This window comes from Penicillium verhagenii (genome assembly GCF_028828195.1).
Source record: "Penicillium verhagenii strain IBT 33310 chromosome Unknown utg000007l_segment0_segment0, whole genome shotgun sequence".
Lineage (NCBI taxonomy): Eukaryota > Fungi > Ascomycota > Eurotiomycetes > Eurotiales > Aspergillaceae > Penicillium > Penicillium verhagenii.
The window spans coordinates 3,448,730-3,473,177 of NW_026643171.1; the positions used below are offsets into that span (position 1 = coordinate 3,448,730).

General features: G+C 47.5%; 9 protein-coding genes across 9 annotated transcripts; 6 read left to right on the plus strand and 3 right to left on the minus strand.

Moving 5' to 3' along the window:
- Positions 1 to 6: 6 nt before the first annotated feature.
- On the minus strand, positions 7 to 682 carry N7466_007934 (DUF967 domain protein; the record flags this gene model as incomplete). Its single annotated transcript, XM_057167323.1, has 2 exons — positions 7 to 561; positions 656 to 682. The coding sequence occupies 2 exons, from the start codon at positions 680 to 682 to the stop codon at positions 7 to 9; spliced, it is 582 nt and encodes a 193-aa protein (XP_057020364.1).
- Positions 683 to 3,888: 3,206 nt separating this feature from the next.
- On the plus strand, positions 3,889 to 5,108 carry N7466_007935 (ceramidase; the record flags this gene model as incomplete). The annotated part of the gene is made up of 7 exons (XM_057167324.1): positions 3,889 to 3,938; positions 3,994 to 4,006; positions 4,089 to 4,149; positions 4,213 to 4,353; positions 4,415 to 4,696; positions 4,765 to 4,882; positions 4,946 to 5,108. The coding sequence occupies 7 exons, from the start codon at positions 3,889 to 3,891 to the stop codon at positions 5,106 to 5,108; spliced, it is 828 nt and encodes a 275-aa protein (XP_057020365.1).
- A 1,919-nt stretch (positions 5,109 to 7,027) lies between these two features.
- Positions 7,028 to 8,518, plus strand: N7466_007936 (arylsulfotransferase family protein; the record flags this gene model as incomplete). The annotated part of the gene is made up of 1 exon (XM_057167325.1): positions 7,028 to 8,518. One exon carries the CDS (start codon positions 7,028 to 7,030, stop codon positions 8,516 to 8,518), a length of 1,491 nt encoding a protein of 496 aa, XP_057020366.1.
- Positions 8,519 to 9,529: 1,011 nt separating this feature from the next.
- N7466_007937 (Bys1 family protein) lies at positions 9,530 to 10,096 on the plus strand (the record flags this gene model as incomplete). The annotated part of the gene is made up of 1 exon (XM_057167326.1): positions 9,530 to 10,096. The coding sequence occupies one exon, from the start codon at positions 9,530 to 9,532 to the stop codon at positions 10,094 to 10,096; it is 567 nt and encodes a 188-aa protein (XP_057020367.1).
- A 692-nt stretch (positions 10,097 to 10,788) lies between these two features.
- On the plus strand, positions 10,789 to 12,408 carry N7466_007938 (hydroxyacid-oxoacid transhydrogenase; the record flags this gene model as incomplete). The annotated part of the gene is made up of 3 exons (XM_057167327.1): positions 10,789 to 11,210; positions 11,279 to 11,337; positions 11,402 to 12,408. The coding sequence occupies 3 exons, from the start codon at positions 10,789 to 10,791 to the stop codon at positions 12,406 to 12,408; spliced, it is 1,488 nt and encodes a 495-aa protein (XP_057020368.1).
- A 258-nt stretch (positions 12,409 to 12,666) lies between these two features.
- N7466_007939 (Zn(II)2Cys6 transcription factor) lies at positions 12,667 to 14,398 on the minus strand (the record flags this gene model as incomplete). The annotated part of the gene is made up of 2 exons (XM_057167328.1): positions 12,667 to 14,253; positions 14,342 to 14,398. 2 exons carry the CDS (start codon positions 14,396 to 14,398, stop codon positions 12,667 to 12,669), a joined length of 1,644 nt encoding a protein of 547 aa, XP_057020369.1.
- Positions 14,399 to 15,284: 886 nt separating this feature from the next.
- Positions 15,285 to 19,457, plus strand: N7466_007940 (HECT domain protein; the record flags this gene model as incomplete). Its single annotated transcript, XM_057167329.1, has 3 exons — positions 15,285 to 15,481; positions 15,561 to 19,266; positions 19,335 to 19,457. 3 exons carry the CDS (start codon positions 15,285 to 15,287, stop codon positions 19,455 to 19,457), a joined length of 4,026 nt encoding a protein of 1,341 aa, XP_057020370.1.
- Positions 19,458 to 20,126: 669 nt separating this feature from the next.
- On the plus strand, positions 20,127 to 21,167 carry N7466_007941 (uncharacterized protein; the record flags this gene model as incomplete). Its single annotated transcript, XM_057167330.1, has 3 exons — positions 20,127 to 20,162; positions 20,300 to 20,638; positions 20,727 to 21,167. The coding sequence occupies 3 exons, from the start codon at positions 20,127 to 20,129 to the stop codon at positions 21,165 to 21,167; spliced, it is 816 nt and encodes a 271-aa protein (XP_057020371.1).
- A 2,087-nt stretch (positions 21,168 to 23,254) lies between these two features.
- On the minus strand, positions 23,255 to 24,388 carry N7466_007942 (hydroxymethylglutaryl-CoA lyase; the record flags this gene model as incomplete). Its single annotated transcript, XM_057167331.1, has 2 exons — positions 23,255 to 24,064; positions 24,137 to 24,388. 2 exons carry the CDS (start codon positions 24,386 to 24,388, stop codon positions 23,255 to 23,257), a joined length of 1,062 nt encoding a protein of 353 aa, XP_057020372.1.
- Positions 24,389 to 24,448: the final 60 nt, after the last annotated feature.

Below are 24,448 nucleotides of genomic sequence, written 5' to 3' on the forward strand. Positions count from 1 at the left end.
CCTCATCTAATTTCCCCGCGCAACAAGCTCGTTAATCGTCTCCACCACAACCTGGTGATCATCCTCCTGCTTCAATCCACTAACAACCACAACGGCCACAATGGCATCAACCCCACGCACACGGATAGGATATCCACCACCATGGATAGCGTAGTCATCTGCAACAGCTCCGCCATTGCCACTCGCAAGAGCAAACTTCTTCACAAATGAACCCTCAATCGCTTCGGCGCTCGTAGCAAATCCAAGTCCCGAGGCAACCTTTTGCCGCATCGTCCAGCTGGACACGCCCCACCGTAGGACGGTGTTCCGCTTCCGCCGCACCCAGTTCTCATTATCGAGGATGGTTCCGCTTTCTGTGACGGACTGGAAGAGTGTGTGCAGGGAGCCACCGGCGCTTGGGGCAGTGGCCAAGGCGATGGAGATCAAGGCGGGCTTGCGTTGTCCGTCGGGGAGGGATAGAATGCGGGTGCGGATGGCGTTTCCAAGTGTCCAAGCTGTATCGGCGGTGAAAGTGCGGAAGGTTTGCTCCGGGCTGGCTTCTAGATCGATGAGGACTTGGGCCTAGTAGGTTTGGTTAGCTTCCAAGGGTTGGAACCCTGGAATGACTTGGGAATTCCGAGGTTGTGTAGATTGAAGTTGAATTGGAGTGACATACGTCCGTGCTGGGTGCTGAAAGAGACATGGCCGGATATTTTTAGGGGAAAAAAAGGTGAACAATTGTAGACTGAGCGTAGCGGGGTGGAAGTTGGTATGGGGATTTGCGGAGGTGAAGTGGGATGCTGTTACTAGTAGCCAGTGGACCCTGCGGATATAGTCTACTCCGTATGACTCGAGAAGAGAATGAAAGATGAGTGATCACACGGTCACACCCTTGAGAAATTGGTGAAGAATTTTGTTTTTCTTCACCACTTGGGGAGATGAATTGGACTTTATAGAATTGTCTGTGATCTACTAGTATTCCATGAGTAAACGCTGCTTAGATGACAGAATCCACATCTCATTCAACGGAAGGTCCAGTCGACTCGGCAACGTTGGGAAAGCTGCGGAATTACCTCATCTTGTCACCGATGAAATAAGCCCCCGCTTTTCACTCCCGCAACAGCATCAATTGATTGGATGTCACATACACCTACATACACCTACACATTGTAATGTCCATGTGGAACTGATGATCTGATTTCGAATAAGAAACCCTGAAGACAGACAACAAAAAAACCGAATGTTTCTGCAACCTATTACAAATTCTCTCTAAACAGGACTCTCGGCACAGAAAATGACTTATTAGACTGTACCAGTTGATGCGTAACGAGAGATGGGGCAGCTTCTATATCATCATTGTCTCTTACATGATCTCGTTGAGGTGTATGCCCACTTCGTCGACTCTCAAGAAAAATCTCATCGGTAGCTTGCTTCCGTAGCCAATAGCTTCTCATGCGATCAAGAGCGGTTTTGAAGTCATCAAGAATGACTGTATCACAGAGGCATTTGAAAATGAAAGACAACTACCAACACAAAAATGGTTAGATATATGGTGCCAAAATCCATGTCGACATGCCTGGGTAGGTACCTATTGGCAAAACATGATTTCCAAGATTGTTCCAACGTTGGGGGAAGGGTGGGCTTGATCTGGATCAATTACTTACTTTCCAAAAAGGCTGGATCCCGATAGGTAATGTATCCTTGAATACTTGGTAGGCACTCAATGTATCAACAATAATGAATGCAATGGAGAGACACATTGAGACCAGCATTACGCCAAAACGCGGACTGATGAGGATGAGTTCCCAGATGCCGAAGCCGTATTCACGTTTGATTGTCCAGAAGAGGGAAATGGTAGTAAACACCCACCAAGGATCTCTATAGAAGAAATTGAACGGGCCCTGTGAGCTTCTGAAACATTGAGCCCCGGAGTAGCGCGGGGATACTGACCTGAAAAATGGTTCGAGGGGTCGAGTGTGAACAAATACATCGTTGATATTATTGAAGAAGGTAAAGTTGGCGTATATCTCGAGGACCCAATATGGCCAACAGAGAGCAACGGTGAAGATATAAATTCGCGAAACACGTCGAGACAGAAATGGTCGATTCTTCATCCATGCAATGACATTGTGCAGCGCCCAAGAGATGTTGAGGCCGATTGCCGTGACAGACAAGTACCAGCCGTATGTGGGCTCATGGGGAAAGATGAAGGTACCATGAGGCATGGCAAGTATCAGCTATGAGATGTTATTGGCGATCTAGAATACTCGATTTGGCTTTTGCGAATTGCGAGTTGCCAAATCTCTAGGTCCGGATAGATGGGGATGGCCTGCCTCAGCTAGAATCAACTTATGAAGAAGAATGTGTTTTTTCATGTTCGACACGGTGATAGCAGACATAATGAGAAGGCTGCCAATCATCAGGCCTTGACCCCAAGCTTCGATGACCAGACCATCAGGCTGGGTGGGTCGGCCTTGTCGCTGCATAATGAGCTAGCTCATGGGGATTTCGAACTCAGAAACTGCCGAGACAGACAAAAGAGACGAGGCTTTTAAAAGGAAGGGAAAATATGCGATTTTCAACGGAAGATCGTTGCACACGCTGCAGTGATAGAGTTTGGCCGTTTAGCCATCTCTCACTAGGAAGCACCTGTGACCTGGGGTATAATACTTTGCTTGGCAACTTAGCTCTCATCCATATCTTGAGTAGGACGTAAGCTTTGACCAGGCTATCCATGAGATACAGTCACTCCAGAGATCACCAAAAAAAGACTATGTCATGGAATGCTCTGCACGAAGTACCGGCTTCTGGCGTGGGGTAGCCCATGCTAGGCCATGAAGGGTCTTCTTTAAAAGTTCGAACGACAACTCGGTCTTGGGAAACCTGACTTTTCTTAAATGATGTGATCTTTACATTCTGGCACATCAAGGTCACCTTAATAATTTGGTCTGCGTTACGCGGAAGTTTTGAAAGGCGTCGCTTAGTTAAAAGTGAACTACTACCCTTTGACGGCTGCAAATTGCAACTTGCGCCCATAGAATTCAAAGAAACATGCAAATTAGTGAATAGACCAAGGCAGGCTAGATTTAAGCTCTCAGAGCTCCCGAGGCAAATATAATTGTTTTCTTTCATCGCCCTCCCACTTTTGTCACAAATTCAAGCTCGGGCGGCCTCGGATTCTTCGCGTGGCCCACCTGAGTACCAAAGCTTTTTGCGGCTCATTCCACGAACCTCTTCCTTATATGGGGGGGAACTTGGTAGTATTTTTGGCGGGGCATTTCCAGGATCAGAAGAGAGTCCGGGGATCATGTGAAACGAGAAGATGTGGCAGTGTTCCGTGTCTACAGGGAGGCTATCCTCTTGATTCCATGTTCAGGCCACCAGTATTCGACACCATGTGACACAAGAGGTAAGAAAGAGATGAGAATTGTGAGATATCAAGGATAGGGAAAACAGTCAAGATACTGTGCATGTGCCTTGACTCTTTGAGCATGGATAGATGAATTGGAAGAAAGTGTAACTAACACATGGTTTAAGTACAGTTTACTCAGCGGGTAACGGGTTTTATGAACATTTGAACGAATTATGTAAGTAGTTATGTAAGTAGTTATGTAAGTAGTTATGTAAGTAGTTATGTAACTAACTAGTTAGTTAACTTGAAAAAGGGATGGTTAGTAATCTGCTCTGCTTAGTTCAGCGGGGATTCTGCTACTTGCCCGATAATTCAGGTGTCCAAGGGCCTTTTTGCCGCCACGTGGGGCCTGAGACGGCTGGGGCGGTCGCGGCTCTGGCCGGGACCGCCGGGCTTGTTGCTGTTGATCCTTGGAAGTTCATTCAAGATTCAAGAGTCAAGACCATCTGCGCAACTTTCTTGGCATTCCACACGCGCCAAAAATATTGTAGGGAACGATGGAATCTTCGTCAAACCCATTCTGGGGCGCACAAACCTCTTATCTCAAGTAAGTTTGCCTTTCAGACCAAGTCATCCCTGGACCGGCGATTAACTTGTCTTAGCTTCTGCGAAGAGGTATAAAATTATCTGTCCATATCGGGACATGTGCCTATCTTTGCCGCTCGCTCAGCCTCTAATACCAGAGTTCTCCAAGTAGGACTATGTCATCACTCGGTTTGTTGCTGAGTTCATCAATACATTCAGTAGCTTGATATACAGTACGTTGACCACGAACTTCGGCCACCTCGGAAAGGACCCGTTTCACTGATGACCAAATTCAGTGATCTTTGGAATATATGGCTTGGTTCAGCTTCGAAACAAGCAGCAGGCTGGTCTTCGCCGCATGTCTTACTGCGGTTTGATTGGAGTTGGCGTCTGCTCCGCTGGCTACCACATGACTTTGAAATATCACACCCAGATGTGTATGTCTTTCTCCACCCTGGACACGGATCACGTATATCTGACACACTCTTTAACCACTAGCGGATGAGCTGTCCATGCATCTCTTAACGACGCCTTTGTTGTATAGGATCCTCACGTTTCAAGCTACCCCGCAACGTACCAGGATCACAGGAGCTATTCTCCTCATCCTGTTTACCATTGTGATGTTTGTGCACATGGCCATGGATGAGTTTATTGTGCATGCTGTCGCTTTTGGGCTCGCAGTGTGGTTGATCGCAAGATACACGATCAAAATGATTCCTCAGCAAATCCCGGATCTTTTCCTGCGGAAGAAGATTCAACGATTCTCGTTTCTTGGCTGCTGTATGTCCCCCCTCCCCCACGCCTGCTTAGGAATGGAAAGAAAAATCCGACTGATCACCAATACATAGTCTGCTTCGTTTTTGGTTACTGCGTGTGGCTCATCGATGAGTTTGCTTGCCATCACCTTACTAAAATCCGACACACAGTCGGTCTACCTTTGGCATTTTTATTTGAATTTCACGGATGGTGAGTTCTGCAACTCCCACACCTATCACTTATCCAATCTGAAATCGCACTAATAATTTAAAGGTGGCATTTTTTTACCGCAATTGGCGGTTATGTCGCTGTCGCAACCGTGGACCTTATCACATCAGGCGAAGTGCACCAAGATCCCACTGACAGCCTTGCCTGGCCAGCTCCATTCATGGCAAGGCTTGTTGAGCCGAAAGCAGATTTCATGAAACAGAAGTAATCCATGCAATGAGGGCCTACTGGATGCCTGATTTGCATCGTCCGGTAAAACGATGGTCTTCCAGGATGATACTGGAATCATTTGATGATACCAGGGCACCGCCCCCGAACTTCCATGTGTGTGACGAGTTCATTCGATCGAACTCCCTGCACATGACTTGCATTGTCAAACATCGCAGATAAGCGCGCTTATCTCTGTTATTAGAAGAATAGATCATTTGGAGCGAGATAGATTGGCACTGGAATATGACTTGCTTTTTTGCGCCACTGATTCGAAGGAATTCTATACCCAATTTCCTAGGTAATGTGTTTGAGACCATACACCCAACATTTGAACTAAGAGGACTATATGACTGGGTTCTTTTCTATTTGGGAATTTAAGCCCTCAAATGTTAGTTCAAGACCATGAATAGATACATACTACCTGCTACATGGAATGAAGGCGCCCCTTCAATAACCGGCACCTCAAGTGCTGCCAGGCGTGGTCGAGTTGGCAAAGCCCTCCCACATTACCCAAGTGGTCGTTCAAGGTTCTCGAGGTTTTGGTAAATGGTGATATGTTAATAAATCAATCACCTGGGCAATCAATGTCACTATGAAATGTCACTCACTGCAAATTTTGCAAATTTTGCAAATGCCACTGTGTTACATTGTACAAAGTCGGAATCCATGGATGTCAGAGACTCAGAGTCATTATATGGTTCCACAATTTGGAATCGCCAAGCTTGAGGAATGTGAGTTCAAACGTATCAATTGATGCGGATTAAAATAATAGTCCAACCAGCGACCCTTCCTTCAACATATCTGTTTTCAATTTTCGAAGAAAGCCCCTATCAAATATTAAGTACTGCCAGGACATATCCACGCAGTCGAGAACACTTGAGTGCCAAAAACGAGCTTCCATTGACAGCCGTGGATCCAGCCCAGGCAAAATGCATTTCCATTCTCATCGCTCTAAGTGATGCCAAGAAAATCCTGAACATATGCACTTTGGGCGGATACTCAAGTATCTGGTTCGCATAAGGTCAAAAAAGAAGTGGCAAGGTCATGAGCATCAAAGTGAATCCCAAACAGCGAGCTATAGCTACTAAGCATCTGGAGAAGCTATATTTGAATGTTCCTAAAAATGTCAAGATGCTTTTTGGAGTGGCGCTCGAAGTGTTGCCGAGGTTGGAAGAAGATATTCAACGGGGAGACCTGCACATGTGGAGATCGGGAGTCGTTTGACTTTGTGCTTGTTGACGCAGATTAGACTAATCATCGGAATTACTTTGAGCTTTTACAGAAGTTCAGGTGCTAACAAGCTACTAGTAGTAACCTTGGAATATCTTCCACATTCAATGTTCGCCAATTGAGGATACTCTTCTATCTTTCTTCCTCGTGCAGCCAGGTCATAGCCTTTTCAGAGCAAAGGGCTTATTCCGGACCTTCCGGACCACCGGCGGCTTCCATGGGGAGATGAATACATGTCGAGGAGTGAACATGCGAAAGTGTTGATCGGATAATATTTCATGGCAACATTTGAATATGTTTCGAATTGAGGGTGCATAAAGACCTCAGCGCCGGTGGTCCGCCCAATGGAAGCGGTCAATCCTGTCCCTGCAAACTTCCGGAGGCTTTTCATCCCATGGATCAAAAGAAAACTCCAACATACCATCCACCACTTGCTCTCTGTTTCTCTCCATGAGTGGATTCTCCACGGCTACTCATTGCCGACACAAATCCGATAATGATCACCAGGTTTCAAGTCTCATGTCCATCAAAGAAGAGATGCCACATGAGCTCTTCGCATTGAAATGAATCATTCAAATGTTAATTGCAAAAGGAAATCCACCATGTACTTGCTTCGGTCTCTATTGAAGTTTTGTTGATATAAGTTATCTTACCGTTCTCTATTTCCTGCTTTTTACTGGGAGAGCGATGACCTCTTGGTGGTATATTGCCAGCAGTTTACTGCTGATATCAGTGAACACATGTACTGCGATCTGGCCTTACTGGAATTTCCGGTCGAGTAGTTTTAAGCCTCCCAAGCTTAGGATCAATAATACTGGCCCAACTGATCCGGGCTTGATCTTTCTAGGTCCTCGTGGAAATGTACAGTCAACTGGCCAGGCTGCACTCATCTACGACAATCTAGGCAATCTGGTCTACGAAGGCCCCGGCTATACTACTTCAAATTTTATGGTGCAAACATTGAATGGCTCCGATGTGATTACTTTCTGGGCTGGCGAGATTATCGATGTTGGCTACAGGTACGGCGCCGTTCATATTCTGGACAATACCTACCAAGAGATCTATACTGTTACCTTGACTGCGGACTTCCTCACTCCGGACAATTCAACAAGGTCTTCATATATTGACTTGCATGAAAGCCAAATTACTTCAAACAACACGCTTTTGGTCACTGCATATAATGTCACTCAACATGACCTAACCTCGATTGGCGGCACATCATCTGGCTGGATGCTGGATAGTCATTTCTACGAAATTGACATTGCAACTAATGAGATTATCAACTCGTGGAGTGCACTTGGTCATGAAGATGAGATTCCATTGACTTCCTCTCACCAGAAGCTGGCTGGCACCACCGCTGGCACCCGGCATAACCCCTACGATGCCTATCACCTCAATGCCATCGCACCCACCAACAATGGCTACTTGATCTCTCTCCGTCATACGTGGTCCGCATATTATCTTTCTGAGAACGGAAGCGTGGTGTGGCAAGTTAGCGGCGAGGATGGGGCTGACTTTACTCAGGTTGGCAAGGCGAATTTCTCTTGGCAGCATGATATCCGTGTATGGAACGAGACCGACCAGGGGATGGTTCTGACTTTATTTAATAATGCCAATGGCCCCAACGACAGCGAGAGTCCCAGCACTGGTGTAAGCCTGGCTGTTGATCTCTTGAATAAGACTGTCACTGGTCTTCGCTCACTCAGTGACCCTGATGACCGCATTTTCGCTGTAAGTCAGGGAAGCTACCAGGTTCTCAACGAGGACGATGGCCACGTCTTCATGGACTACGGCGCCATCTCCAAGATCAAAGAATTTGACGGAGCTGGAACTGTTGTCTTTGCCGCCCAGTTTGGCCTGAACAATCTTGTTGCCTCTTATCGTGGGTACCGCTTTCAGTGGAGTGCTATTCCTTACTGGAAGCCTGCGCTTACTGTCACTCGGACCTCAACTGGTGCCATGGTCTACATGAGCTGGAATGGTGCTACCGACTATGACGCCTGGGCTGTCTACTCGGCTTTCTCGGAGAACTCGACGGATAATCTGCTACTCTTGTCTTCGAATCGCACTGGCTTTGAAACTGCCGTTAAGGTGACCAACTTGACAACAAAATATATTCAAGTGGCTGCGCTTCAAGGAAGCCGTATTCTCGGTTTCTCGGACATAATTTATTTTTAGACACTTCCAATGTTTGATATGTACATGTATGCACATACATGTATTGATAGTTCAATGTTTGCACTTGCACACATGCAGCAACCAGTGTCGGTCGTTCAAATGTTTAATTATATGTGTGCATACAGATGTGTGCGGTTCAAGAGTCCTAGCAGATGTACTCAAGTTGAATTGTCGAAATAAACCGATCGGTATTCAAAATTTTGTTACATTTGACTTAATTCCAGATGATGGAAAATACTACGAACCATGCTTTTGCTCATTCCATGGCTTTTAAACTGGGGAAATCGAAGCGATGGACCGATGGACCGTGATACCAAGAGTGAGATGTCACATTCTCATGATGCAAGGTGTACTGAGTGGAGACAAACAACACCTCCATACAATATCGATAATGTCTGTGATTGGGCACTGAAATCATTTTGATTCGAGTCTAAAAAAAATTCAGATATGTTTTCAAGGCAGCAAGATGGAGATACTCTAAGTGTGCAATATTCAATGTTTTTTATTTCGGTCATGGTAGAAATGCATTCGGAACGTTGGCCATGACCTCAAGTGCTTCCAAGTAACTTGAATGTTCAGGTGTGAATCCTTAGTCGTGGGTATCTCCCCGCAGCCAAGGTTGCATGCTCAATAAGATCAATCCCGAAAGGTGTAACATTCTCAAGGTCCTTCTTTGTTAACGTCTATTTGGAGTTTCAATTGTGACACTGTATGACTTGAGTATCCCTTCATTGTGCTTCATGAGAGCACTAGGTGGCGCCAAGCGCTTCTTTTGCCAGAAAGATCCCTAGAATGACCACTACCTTGGGAGCAGCAGAATGTTGCTACCTTCTACAATGTGAGATCAAATTCGAATGAACAGTGAATGATTTGAAAGCTCCAAGAAAACAGACAAATGCGAGTATAAAGCTTGGAGTGAACCCACCCGCCAAATTTCTAACCACAGACATCTGGAAGCTTCAGTCAAGTGAAACCCACGAATCAAGGGAAATCTACTAGACAATTATCGTGATGAAGCTCTCGAACCTTTTTGAAATCCTCTCTCTGGCCACGTTAGCAGCCTCCCACCCGGGCACCAAAACAAAGAAAGATGGGGCAGATACTCCCTGGGGCGCTTTTCCGTCACCAGCTCAGTCGTTTGTGCCCTGGGTAGAATCAAGTACATCGCCCGCCATCTTACGTGTCGGCCAAGCGGTGATCAACAACCACTGCCCTTTCCCCATCTACATTTGGTCCGTCGGCAGTGTTATTGGGCCAGAAGTCACGACCGGGCCAAACGGGCGCTATGTTGAGACGTTTCGTCACGATCCCAAGAGTGGTGGCATTGCGATCAAGATCTCCACTTCGCCCAATGGGTTATTGACAAGTTCGCCGCTGACTGTATTTGCGTATAACTTGTCCGGTGATGGGAAAGTGTGGTACGATTTGTCAGATGTATTTGGGGATCCGTTCAGGGGTCACTCTGTTGTGTTGGAGCCATCACAGCCGGGAATATCCTGGAGAGATGGCTCCCCCCCTGCTGGCAGTGGTATTCGCGTACGCGATGCTTCGAACGATTTGGTCTTGACATTGTGTTGAAAGGATCCTTGTAAGAGTTGGACCTTGAATATTTACGTTTATAATGGGAAAGATTGACGGTTGAAAATACGTTGGGGCCATGGGGATCATGTCAACTGGTAGTAAAATCTTTTTTTTTTTTGGAACTTTTGTGAGCTTCCACAGTCGGTTGAACGGAACACGAGTAGTAAGGATAGTAACATTGAATGGATTTACTCTCCGAACACCAAATCTTTTTCCGAGGTTCCAGATGTCCTAGTAACCTTAGTATATGTGTATTTCTCTTTCTCCAATTTCAATATTGGGGAATCTGATGTCATTCCCGAAATGCCTCGGCTGCTAACGGACGAATTGATCAACATTTGAAAGAATTACCATGGAATAAGTTGAGAGGAAGCAAGTTTTCGTTTTGATTAGTTGATATGATTCATTGAACCAAGATATCTACTTAACTCCTGGACTATAATTAAATCTTGGAATTCTACTTAGTTACCTACTACTACTAGTAGTATCATTTCAATGTTGTACCTCGGCCAGAAGACCGAACTGACTAAGGCTTTTAACCCACACAAATCTCCCCCGCATTTACTCCACTTCTCCAATTCCCACTCGAGTGTCAACTTCCCTTTTACATATCTTACAACTCTCTCATAAACGCTGCTTAACATTTAGGGATTATTTCCAACGCATATTGTTCAAAAACTGCGGAAACAATGGTCGCACCTGCAATTCGAGTGGCCCCGTCGGCTGCCAACCGCGCGCTGAATCTATTGCGCACGGTGCAATACACCCACCCACCCAATTGCCCTTGCCACTCCAATTCCAATCATCACCACCACCACAAGACTCCGTCGATGTTGAAAAATGTCCGTCGTCATCTGGCCACTCCCGTGGATCCTTCGCGCGAAAAGGAGTATGCCTTTGAAATGGCCGCATCCAGTATTCGGTTTGGACCTGGATCTACCAAGGAGGTCGGCATGGATTTCACAAACATGGGTGCCAAGCGAGTTTGCATCGTAACCGATTCCAATGTGGCCAAACTAGATGCCATGAAGCAAGCTGTTGAAGGACTCACGCGAGAGGGCATTCAATTTACCATTTTTGACAAGGTCCGGACGGAGCCAAAGGACAGCTCGTAGGTGCTGATTATTTTGAAATGATACTCAAAACATTTGTGTCCCTGACTAACCTGACGCGTCACAGTATTAGAGAAGCTATTGCATTTGCGAAGCCGTATAAACCCGACGCCTTCCTTGCCGTCGGTATGTACTAGTATACAGGACTCGTGGGGGTGGTATTCTCAGCCCAACTAACAAAATTCAACAGGTGGCGGATCTGTCATTGACACCGCGAAACTCATGAATCTGTACACCGTTTTTCCGGAAGCCGACTTTATGGATTTCGTCAACGCCCCACTTGGCAAGGGCCTCCCAGTGACCAAACCGCTGCTCCCTCTTGTCGCAGTGCCCACCACCGCAGGCACAGGCTCCGAGACAACCGGAACAGCCATCTTTGACCTGGTAGAGAAGAAGGCCAAGACGGGCATTGCACACCGCGCCCTCAAGCCCACACTGGGAATCTGTGACCCCCTTAATACTCGTACAATGCCCTCGGCGGTCCACGCTGCTTCCGGTCTTGATGTGCTCTGCCACTCACTCGAGTCGTGGACCGCAATCCCATATAACGAGCGCACGCCACGCCCCACAAATCCCATCAATCGCCCTGCTTATCAAGGTGCGAACCCTATCTCCGATATTTTCTCCCTCGAAGCCCTGCGCAGCACAGTCAAGTATCTTCCTCGCGCCGTGAGAGACCCCGATGACCACGAGGCGCAGTCCAACATGCTTCTCGCGGCGACTCTGGCCGGTGTTGGGTTCGGTAATGCAGGTGTACACCTGTGCCATGGCATGAGTTACCCGATTTCTAGTCAGAACCCTGGCTACAAGCACAGCGGTTACGAGGTTGATCACCCAATAATTCCCCACGGTGTTTCCGTCGCCGTAACCGCGCCCGCTGTGTTTAGGTTCACGGCTGCATCAAATCCGGACCGTCACTTGGCTGCTGCTGAAGCATTTGGCGTGGATATTACAAATGTAAAGCGCGAAAGCGCGGGTGAGGTTCTTGGGGCTGCCATTGCCGAGTTCTTGCTTAAACTGGGTGATCAACCGCGTGGTTTGAAGGGGCTGGGATTCAAATATTCGGACCTTGATGGCTTGGTTGAGGGGACTATTCCGCAAAAGCGTGTGCTGATGCTAGCCCCGAATTTGAGCGAGGAGCTTCAAGCAGAGAAGGAGGAGCTGAGGCATCTTTTGGAGGAGTCTTTGGACTACTAGAGATGTCTTTCTTTTCCTATGATAAGAATGTCGGTAGTTAACTAGTATGAACAAATGTGATTCGGTGGAACTGTAAAAATAAATATGAATGTATCACACTGGACGACACTAGTAAAAAAAAAAAAAAACTGGAAAAAAAAAGAAAGAAAACGATGGATATTACAAAATTCGTATGTAAATGCATGCAGATATAGTAAGGGCAAATGGGGACCTGCTACAATGCCAAATCGTCGCTGAATCAACTGGTTATCTAGTACCTCACCCCCTCAAACCACCCTGTGCGCCTTCTTCGATGCTTTCCGTAGGACTCACATTTTCCGAAATCAGTTTGGTCCCTATCACCCCCATCGATGAAGCAACACGATCTAACCAGATCACTGCACGAGGGTCATTTCGGTCCGAGGTTTTGGATGGACCACGTCCAAGCTCGGAATATATTCGGAATGGCAATGATATGGTATCAGAACTAAGAGGCGGTGAAGGTGTGTCTATACTTCCATCGCTCAGAGTGCTCGTTCCTGACCCGGGGGAGGAAACTTCAATAATCTGACAACGTCGCCTGCCTTCTAGATGATCGCACAGCTGACGGAGAGTGCCCTGAATATTTTCTGCCCCACGAAGAAGCAGCGAAGGACCGGTTTCCGGGAAAATTTCGGGGACGGGACCGACAAAGGTACCTGGGCGTCGAATGATACCTTGTTGGCGCTGGCTATGAGCGCTGATACAGGTTCTTAGCTCGGAACTGAAAATGTACAGTCGGCGAGAAGTATCTTGGATGCGCTGTATAAGATCTTCACTGTCGGCTTGTATTGATTTGGAGGAGCTGGACAGAAGGGACTTTCCTTCGCTAAGATATCGAGGACACTTGGCGATTTCCATGAAGACTTTGTCGGAGATGACAGCATATGCGGCCCACTCACCGAGCTTTTGTGAATCTTCAGCCATCATTTCAAGAGCGTAATCTTGCCATTCATCCTCATCGAGAAAACAAGGTTTCCCCTGGTAGACAGCCGTAGCAACATGAAAGCCTCGAAAGGCAATCCAGCAGGATTTTCCAAATCCTGTTTTGTGCCGACCGGCTCCACGACTCGTCATAAGTCTTCTTACTGCATCGGAATGCACAACCCAGGCATCAGGGCTCGTCTGAGCATACATCTCATAGACGCTGAGCATCATAGAAGCACAAAGCATATTATCAGACATGGCCTGATCAGCAATTGAAAGAGCACGAACCATCTCACCCAGCGAGACCCCATACATCCTTCGACTAGTCCGAAGAAGAACAGGATCCTGCGTGAGATGCGCCAAATAAACCGAACTCAAACAGCAAATGGCCGAATCAAGATAGGCATCCTGCCCAAAATTCAGAACAATATGCTCGGCAAAGCCTTCCCTACCCGCGCGGAACCGATTATGAAAGTACAAAGTGGGGAACGATGCACTGATAAAATCCAGGAACAACTGTGGCTGGGCGGCCTTGAACGACTTGCGCACTAGCGAGGGCGAGATATTTTCATCCAGCGCGATTGCTGCTGAGTGCCGACGCATTAGCGCAATAGCGCTATCACGCACGACCGTCGCAACCCCGGCGCCTTCTTCATCGGGCTGCTCGACGGGTCCGAGCGCCTCGATCTGCCGTGAATGTGGAGATGAAGCTCCAACTGTCAAAGCGGGGGTCTGGGTGGCCACGGCTGAATTCTGGGCGCGACCTCGTCTGCGAGGGAGAGAGCGATTTCTTCGCGCGAGACTGGGGCCTTCATCTTGGAATCGGTAGGTGCGCCGGTATCCTGGACAGTCGCGGCCGTATCGCTGACATTGGGAGCAGCCGGGAACCGCCTCGTCGCACTAGCATTTTGAGACGGGAGGGTATTCTCAGCAGGGATGCACGATAAATGGGCTGGTCAAGAGAAACCTGATAGCTTTGTTTTCTTACCTTGATGTGTCTTTCACGACAGAGAGCACAGCCTGTACTGTGTGGTACCCCCACCATGGTTGGGTGTTTGGAACTCAATCAATCAGCATGGTGCTTGGAGCTCGCATCGCACAATCCGTCGATTGACCTTTTTCCTTTTAACAATCGGTCTTTGGGCAAGCTGGAGGGAAGAAAAGTCGAAAGAAAATTAAGGATTATTGGGGTTAGGTTATAGCCGGAGAATGTCCGGTATTGTGTTCAAGAGTGGAGAAGTCTCTCTCTCTCTCCCTCTCTCCCTCTCTCTCTCCCATGCCAAGTGTTTGTATTGCCGTTGCGTTCCACTTTTCTTTGGTTAGTTTTGGTTAGTTTTGGTGGCTAAATGTTGATCTGTTGAGAAGCTCTTTTTTCTGCCTTAAGAATCGAGACCAAATTTACAAATTAAGATAATTCCAATATATGCTATTCTTGCTTTCCAACAGGTGGTTTCCAGGGGGGGTTAAAAAAACATTGTTCAACGGTCAACCTATAGGAACACTATAAAAGCTCACATACATCGTCCAGAGTCAACATTGAATAAGAGGATATCTGGCACCCGAGATTCCTGGCAATAAGAATGGAAAATAAGTATTTTCCAATACGAAAGATTTCTTACCCATTTGCAGTTTCAAGAAATCCGCATAGTTGATAGAAATACAATTACATAACTAATCTATTCTCCAGTACGCGTAACTCGCATTAATGGTTTTCCCGTGCTGATCGTGCCCAGGCATTAAGGCTCACAGACACGGACTCTGGGGGCAATGATATCAGTCAGCGAGAGCCTCGACTCCCTCTTAACACTCACACTCACACATACTTCATCATCATTGTTCCAACTCAAGATTATTCGGTTTGCCTTTTGACCCCCTTTTAAAATCTATTGTGTAACACCTATTTGCCTGGGTATGCGATCGTATCCTTTACGATGACCAGGCTCCGCGGAGCTTCTCTCGATTCCCCAGACGCCCAGCCCGGCAACGAGCGACAATACTGCCGGGCCAAAGTTCCCCCAAATGCCCCCGAAGTCATTCTTCAGAACACCATCGAAGTAACGGATTCGTCACGAGTGCTGCCATGGTATCGAGATGAGCGAAGGCGACGCTTCAACACACTAGTGCGAAGGTGAGTAGTCATCGCTGGGTCCCCAAAGCTTCGCGCAACTTTCGGGGAGAAATATCTCTGATGAATTCCTTGGTTATAGATATAAGAACCAACTGCTATATGGCTGCGAGGACCCAGGATGCCGGACTCCTACCTGCGCGAGTCGCCGTCGCCGCGTCAGTGAAGGCCCATACCGTCGATACACTGATCTAAGCGCTCGAACGCTTGCCTGTTATCTTGCCAGTTTGGACGACGCAGAGAGCGGACTCTGTTGCAATACCCCCAAAATACCATCTGATTTAACGGCACACGACTACCACCGCATATCTTTGCAACCATCCCGCACTTCCCAAGCAAAGGCAGCTGCCGCCGCCGCCACATCCGAGGAACAGGCCAGTCTTCCCCGTAACCAGGGCACTGGCAGTGGTAATGCATTCAAGCAGCAGGTTGAAGAATCCCAGTCAATTGACTCGCTATCTACCCCAAGCGGGCAAACCAGCGGCTCCCATTTTCCGGACCTTGACTACGCCTCTGAGCAACAATTAAAAGACCCCAAATCATTCACACAGAATCTATTCGACACAATATCGCTCCGAATGGTTGAGTGGCTGCCACTTCGTCGAACTACGGACTCTTTTCATCCCAAATCCAAAGAGCCCATGTTGCAGTCTGGGACTGAGCTACCCCACCACGACAAAGAGCATGAATCAAAAAATAAAGGACTCGAAAAAGCGAAGCCAAACAATGATAAACCCACACCGTCACTTCTTCCAAGCTCAAATCCCCGTACACCTTCATCGCGAACCTCAGGACCCCAGGCTTCGGCCCTCGAGCTCAAGTTTCAAAACCAACACGTCAAACGGCTTTCACTAACTGAGATGGACCATTGGCGACAATCACCCCGATCTGGTTTGGAAGACAAAAAGAGACCTGAATTTACGAATAGAAAGGTGTCTGTCAATTCGCATATTGCTTCAAGTGATATTGCGAGTATGCCTTCTCCACCGGCCTTGAAACATCGACCACAAAAGCACAGAGGCAGAATTGGCGAGATGGATCCTACCAGAATAAACGAACACACCAAGAAGCAGCGCCGGGTTTCTTGGGATAGTGAAAAGGTCCTCAACGAAGTCTGCCGGGAAGAAAGTCTTGGAAAAGGTCCTCGTAGGGAACCTTCACAAGAGGAGCTGGGCAATGCATCCCCAAGCAGCCGCAAAGTCAAACAGGGCTCACGTCATCGCTCACTAGATACAACCCCATTCGCACAGACGGTAACTCATCTTACTTCAGAAATCATCAATGGTCTTGGTCAAATCATGATTGAATCGCCAGAAGAAGAAGATACCTGGAAAGAAGAGCTAGAACGTATCCAGTTGACGGGGAGTTTTGATAACCCTGAGTGGCGATTCGCCACATCTCGCCAGCGCCTAGCATTTCCATTTGTTGCACAGAGTGTGTTTTACGTATTTGGCAGTGCCAGGCACATCCTATCTTCCTTCCGAACTGATGAAATAAGACCCGCGTCACCACAAGGAACGACGGATAGCCACCTCGATGTTCCAAACCTTCGGGACTCGCTCCAACGCCTTTTCAACACCTGTCCCTGGGATATCGCGTTGCATAGTTTATGGAGCACGTTGGACAATCTCTTTGTACCCCCAACCAATTTTTCTTCCTCTACTCGACCTTCGCGGCGTTCTTCGCGCAGTTCAACCATGACTGGCTCAGTTGCAGCACCGCCAGCAGTTCGACGAGCCTCCGAGTCCATAAGCGAAGAACATCTGTCTGACGTGGATGCCGCTTATATTGCCACAGTTGTCCTCTTTGTATTGGTTAGCTCTATACCAGACATAGATGTTCGAACTTGGCGTCAGATCCTTCGGATGCGCTCTTCGGGAAGTGTGGCTTCACCCTCTGCCATGCAGCAATTGCCTGCGGGTCAGGTACAACAAGCTGTCGAAGCAACAGATAGACTTGAACATGATCTTGGCCTTCGCCTGGTCAATCGCCTTGTACGTGCTCTTACTGCTCGTCTTGCATATCATGAGATATCCAAAGCACGTCAGGTCTATACGCTTGACCTTCCCAAAAAGGGTGGTGTCAGTGTTCTTGATCGAATTATGGATCATCTTAGTGAACACCATAACTTTCACCAATCCGGGGTCGATGAACATTCTTATCAGCCTACCGGTCCTGCTCATGTCATTCTGGAATGGCTCAGGACCCTCTTCTTGCGAGAATGGGATGGCAACCCCGAAATGGCTCTCAGCAGCACCACTGGAGGTGCGGTACAAATATTGGCATTAATGCACAGGGAGAGAAATAGGCTGGGCCTTTGTCCTGAAGATTTCCATACACCCATTCTCGCAGAGCGGCTGGACCCTCTTGAGATGCCCGTGGCATGGGTGGGCAGCGTCCCAAATAATCGTACGATGCATCTTATGTCATATTCCTTCCTATTCCCACCGGCATTCCTGGTCATCTATTTCCGAGCCCTCAACTACTCTGCCATGTCAAAATACTATGAGGCAGCCATGACCACAACTAGACACGTTACTCAAACTGCCTACAGCAACGCCATTAACGTCACTGATGACTCTTCGCTACTGCAACGAATGAAGACTTCCATGTCGACCTACCTTGTTCTTAGTGTACGACGAGATAACGTCTTGACGGATTCCTTGAACCAGCTGTGGCGGCGAGAAAAGAGGGAGTTAATGCGACCACTGAAAGTGCAGATGGGTATGGATGAAGGCGAGGAAGGTTTGGATCACGGCGGTGTTCAACAAGAATTCTTCTGTGTCTTGATGGCAGAAGCCCTTGACCCATCCTATGGCATGTTCACAATGGACACCCGACACCGTCTTTCCTGGTTCCGGCCTTCTCCATTAGAACCGCTGTACAAATACGAACTCCTTGGCCTTTTGATGTCCATTGCCGTGTATAACGGTCTGACTCTCCCCGTCAATTTCCCCATTGCGTTCTATCGGAAGCTTTTGGGAATCAAAGTGAAGCACTTGGATCATATTCGAGATGGATGGCCAGAGCTCACTCGAGGTCTTGAATCACTTCTAGCATGGGCAGATGGTGACGTTGGAGATATCTTCATGCGCACTTATGAGTTCAGCTTTGAATCTTTTGGCGGTGTTGGAACTGTCGATATGAAGCAAGTCGGCCGTGATGCCACCTGGCCAGCTCCCTCGTCAGCTTCCTGTTCCAAGCCTAATGCTGATCCTCCTGAAATGCCTGATATGCCTCAATACGTCAGCTCGTCGGGAGCGAGCTCGAGTCCGTCCATGGCAAGTCAGACAACAACATGTCACAAGCTCTCATCGGTCCCAGATGTGACTTCTAAGTCTACCTCTGGTTCTTCATCATCCCAACCTTCCGCTCCTGCTTCCGAAGAGGCGCCCTTGGTAACCAACGAAAATCGACATCAGTTTGTCAAAGATTATATCTTCTGGTTGACCGACAAGTCTATTCGACCTCAGTTCAACTCCTTCGTTCGCGGCTTTCACACCTGCCTTGATCGGACCGCCCTGTCGATATTCACACCCGAGGCACTAAAAACAGTGGTGGAAGGTCTGCAGACGATTGATGTAAAAGAGTTGGAGAACCACGCTCGGTACGAAGGTGGTTTCGGGCCTGATCACCGTGTCATCCGGGACTTCTGGAGCGTTGTCCAGGAATACTCGGCCGAGAAGAAAGCACAGCTGCTGGAGTTTGTTACTGCAAGTGACCGAGTCCCTGTTAATGGCATCTCGAGCATTATGTTTGTGATCCAGAAAAATGGCGTGGGAGATATGGTAAGTAATATTTTCTGTTGTCAACACTTTTTTTCATTGCGACTCTAATTGATTGGTTTTTTTTTTAGCGTCTTCCGACTAGTCTGACATGCTTCGGTCGTCTGTTGCTTCCAGAGTACTCCTCAAAGGAAGCTTTGGTAGAGAAGCTTGACAAAGCACTTGCAAACGCCCGAGGTTTCGGTGTTGCATGAAGTAATTGTAGTGTTAGGGATTTATCCATACATACCACATACCCATTTATTTTCTTTTCGCCATGCATTCAAGAGTCACGAGGTCACCGCGCTGTACAATATTATTTACGAGGTTCCAAGTGCTTACTACTGGACATGTTTGGAAATTCCGAAGCTGACCTATATACTACCGACATACCTTTTTCGTATGAACGTACATATCGATGCTAAACGCTTGGAATTGGAAATGAAAAATGCCCACAACATTGAATACGCTCAAGCACGTTAACTCGAACGAATAAGACCGAGTCAGTGGCCCTCGGCTTCAATCCTGTACTTCTGGTTCGCCATTACAGCGTGGCAACCATCGGATTCTCCAAAAGGCGGAGTCCTGAAGTCCGGTACCTATGACTCAAGTGCTGATCTTCTGATCTTCACTTCCTCCATTTCAATTCTGCTTTACGAATGCTTCATAATCTACCGTTGGGATTTACTTGATCATACAACCTTGCATCAGTGCCATTGATCTCATGTGAGGCAACCTCCAGTCTCCCTACAATGCTACCCCCCGCTGCCCCACGTTTCGCCGCCGGATAAGAGTCAACGGAGTCCACGATCTCAATTCAGCCAAACCGAAGCTAACGACTGCAAAATCAGAGCACAGCAGTGATTTAATCTTTCAAATTTATCATGCCACCCACCATTCACTGCGTCCGCCACGCCCAGGTATGTGCATATATGGATCATGCTTACCATCGGCATGCAGCCTCTCCGCCTTCCCCCGCCAGTAACGCGAGGACTTTTCAATTGTTGAGCCCCTTCAATGTTTGGTCAATTGATTTCTGACGTATATGCGCTTCCAGGGCGTCCACAATCTCTGCACCGCAAACCATGTCATCCCGGATCCTCTACTCACAGACCTTGGCCACGAGCAATGTGCCAAGTTGCGTGAGGTCTTTCCTTACCACGACAAAATCGACCTGGTGACAGCCTCACCTCTGCGCCGCACCATCTACACGGCCCTAGAGAGCTTTGGGCCTGTTTTCAAATCGCACCCGGAATTAAATCTCATTGCGTTACCCGACACACAGGAGACCTCCGATGTGCCCTGCGACACCGGTAGCGAGCCCGCGGAGCTACAAAAGGAATTTGCGGGCAAGAATGTTGATCTAAATCTGGTTCACGAGGGCTGGAACAACAAGGTGTGTTTCTTCCGGAAGTCTCTTCTCGCGTTGGCTTCACGAAAAATCTTTATGTGAATATCTCTTTTAACTCGCCACCACGTACCAGGCTGGTCGTTACGCACCTACCAATGCCGCGCTCCGAGAGCGCGCCCGCGCCGCCCGCCACTGGCTGAAATCCCGGCCGGAGAAGGAGATTGTGCTCGTCACCCACGGCGGATTCCTACACTACTTGACCGAAGACTGGGAGGATCACAGCCAGTACCAGGGCACTGGGTGGTCGAATACCGAATTCCGCTCCTACACCTTCTCGCAAGAGGACCACCGCGACGATTTGGAAGGTCGCGCACTCGATGGTGGTAACGCCACGCTTGTGGAGACCATCGAGTCACGAGAACGCCGTGGCAAGCCCGGTCCTACTCCCGATCGTGAAGAACAGAAGAAGCTCTACCAGCTTGGTACCCAAAGCTGGAATGACCAGCTTAATGGGGTGGAGCGTGACTCGGTGAAGGTACCTGAGGGTGAGGAGGTTGATGGAGTGAGAGTATGATTGGATGTGGGAAATGGACGTTTGATTCAAACTTCCACAAAGGCCATTTAACGTACATTTGATAGATCCCGTTAAAAATAGATCAAAAGACATCAATCGCTTTCAGTCATGCATGAAAAGCGCTAGCCGTCTATACTGTGCTTTGTTAATATTGTGAATATTAGCTTTATCTTACTCGCCCTCTTTGCCTATTACCATTTTTCTTTCATACCTACTAGGAACCACACCACAAAGGGCCTCGGAATGCCCATTGTTGCCATCATTGTGGAGGGTCAGAATGTATTATTTCTTTCGATCATTTGAACAATTTATATTCATCTCGAATTTGAAACGGGCACAGTCCACATCGACCGGGCTCGAACAAAGGATACTCGAGAAGAAAGCTGTTGTCGCAAGTGGTCGAGGAAGTCTATATAACTTGTTATGATCCCCACCTCGAAGGCTATTAACTCATCAGTACATAATAGTATTCTCTTATCAAATGGCCTTGTTTACTGAGTCCTTTTATCTTTACAATTTCCATATTAAGGAAGCTAACGTATAAGAACAGGTCCTCCCCCACCTTGCAGAGGTTGTCACCCATACAATTTCAATGTTGATTTGTTTAATCATCTCCACGTGTGCATATTTGAGAAATATGGGACATTTTGACCAAGTATCCTCTTTTCGAATTGACCAGCGGCAATGGCTAACATTGCAAACCAGGTACCTTCCATATTTGCGTCCAAGGTTAGACCATGCACAGATGCTACATATTTCTATCTGGGCAAAAGTTGATATTTATTCTATTTAGAAGCAACATTGAATGCTGGCTGGGTTTCTTCACTTTTCATACATATGTACAAGATCGTTGCAGATGTTAAGGCTAACTTGATTATTAGATTCATGCTTGGGGATGTCACATGCATTGATTGCACACACACATACACGATTTCATACAGTCCTTTCACATTCTAGGGTCTATTGTCAACATGGAATGAATACTACCCAAGGTTTCTTGTTAAGTGGAAAGTCTCCAGGGTTCCCTAAAAAAGTGCTAATATGGTCATAGTCGTGGAAGCTCCCCGGAGAACTTGAGAACATTGGTTTTTATATCTCTTTGCATTGTGACTTCCTCTCCCTTGGGCAATTAGAGCTAATATGTTGCAGCTCTCAATCAGTACATAGATTTTGCAAGTCCAGAAGAGTTGACCGAGGGCCTGGGCGATGACCTAATAGGCCGAGTTATTATTTCTATGTCTATTTCTATATCTACGCCTTTGAAAGCAACTTGGACTACAACATTACTGACTAACGCTGATCAGGTTCTCAAGTTGAATATCCTTTGCCGTCACAGCGAAGTCTAAAACCTTGGATATTTTTTAGGTAAGCCTTCTCCTTACTAACTGAAATCATACTAGAATCCAACAGTTTACGCACCTGTACACCTGAGCAGTGATGTCCACATGTGCATGACCGAGGCTTCCAGATGGGCCCCGGGGGGATAGATACTTAACATCAATTGATTGTTCTAGTTTTCAGATGCCCAGGTATATGGAAATTATCACTATTCAATGTTAGCGGCCTCAAACAGAGGACATGTCTTAATTTGACTTCGGAAACCAATTCAATGTTTGAAGCTCCGACCATAGGCCGGACTCCTCTCAAAAATGATTCCATTCAGGCACTTACCTACTAGGTATGTACTAGTATTGGGCACCTTTTCCAACAAAATTTAGATTGATCCTGAGCACTTGAGGTCGAGGCGGGTCACTGCATGCACATGTGTGGGCATAATGAGGTAGTGGGTGCATTCAAATGTTCAAATTGATATTCAGACACATCCATTTTACGTGCGGTACGGGAAATTGTTGTACACCACTAGTAACTTCTAGTCAACTGGTATGTAGATACATAGAACTTTTTCAACAACAGCAGGTGCCTAATCCACTATAAGTATTCATAGGCTCCATGGACGAATCTTCGATCGGGCACACATGTGCATGCTATATCTAGTTCGGTTCCCAAGTAGATACAAATGAAGTAAGCTCCATGCCGAAAGAAACCAACCACCTCATCCAGGAATCTCATCCTAGTCGATGTCGAAGTTACTCTGAGAGTCTGCCGAGAGTCGCTTTTCCCGCGCGGCTGTCGTTGACCCTGCCTAGTTCACCACTAATCCAGGACCCAATACGCGACATCTCTTCCAAGCTGACACCAGTGTGCATACCAAGGCTGTGAACAGTATGGATAAGATCTTCCGTTGAAACATTCCCAGTTGCACCCTTAGAATATGGGCAGCCGCCTAAGCCACCGACACTGCTATCAAAGATCCTAATTCCGTGTTCCAAGCCGACAAGTGTATTCACCAAAGCTTGTCCATATGTGTCATGGAAGTGGAGGGCCAAATCAGTATTGGCAATGCCAGCTGCCTTCAGTGCCTGTAGAAGCTCCATCGTCCGTGGCGCCGTGCCCATGCCTGTGGTGTCGGCGACCGAAACCTCATCGGCGCCCATCTCCAACAGAGTCGCAGTTATGTCCGCCACGGTTGATGGATTCACTTCAGGTCCTTCATAGGGACAGCCCAGGGCCACGGAGACATATCCACGCACCCGAATATTCTTGGTCTTCGCCAGTGCCACAATTGGTTTGATACGCTCGAGAGATTCGGCAATGGTGCAGTTTGTGTTTGCTTTTGAGAAAGCCTCCGTTGCTGCTGCGAATAAAGAGACCTCTGTCGTAGTAGCAACCTTTGAATCAACCCCGGTCGCATCCGCTGAAACGCCTGTCTCTTCCATGATTTTTACGAGGCTCTCAAGCCCCTTGATGTTGGGAACAAGATAGTTGTAGGCAATTGTATGTTGAGCGGGAGGAGGAGATGTAAGAAGCTGTTCACAGATTTCTGATGTGCTTGCCATCTATAGGGATTGATTGAGTAGCGTTAGTGTGTTGTGACGACCACAGCTGTACCTCAATCCAATGGTCCGCACCTGTGGCACCCATTTCGCTGGGACAAAGGACCCGGCCTCTATGGTGGTGACACCAGTCTTAGCCAGTCGTCGGATCAATTCAAGTTTTGTGTCCTTTGAGATGGACTGTTTTTCATTTTGCAGTCCATCTCGAGGACCGACTTCAACGATACGAACATGGTCCGAGGCTAACCGCGACTCGGTCGCAAGTCTCCGCGTACATATAGGCGATCGAAGAGCCGTAAAGAAGCGCAAGCGAGGACGAGTGAGCATGATGTAAAGTTCAATGATTAGAGTAAGCAAAAGATTCGGTGGATATTGAAATAGTGTCAA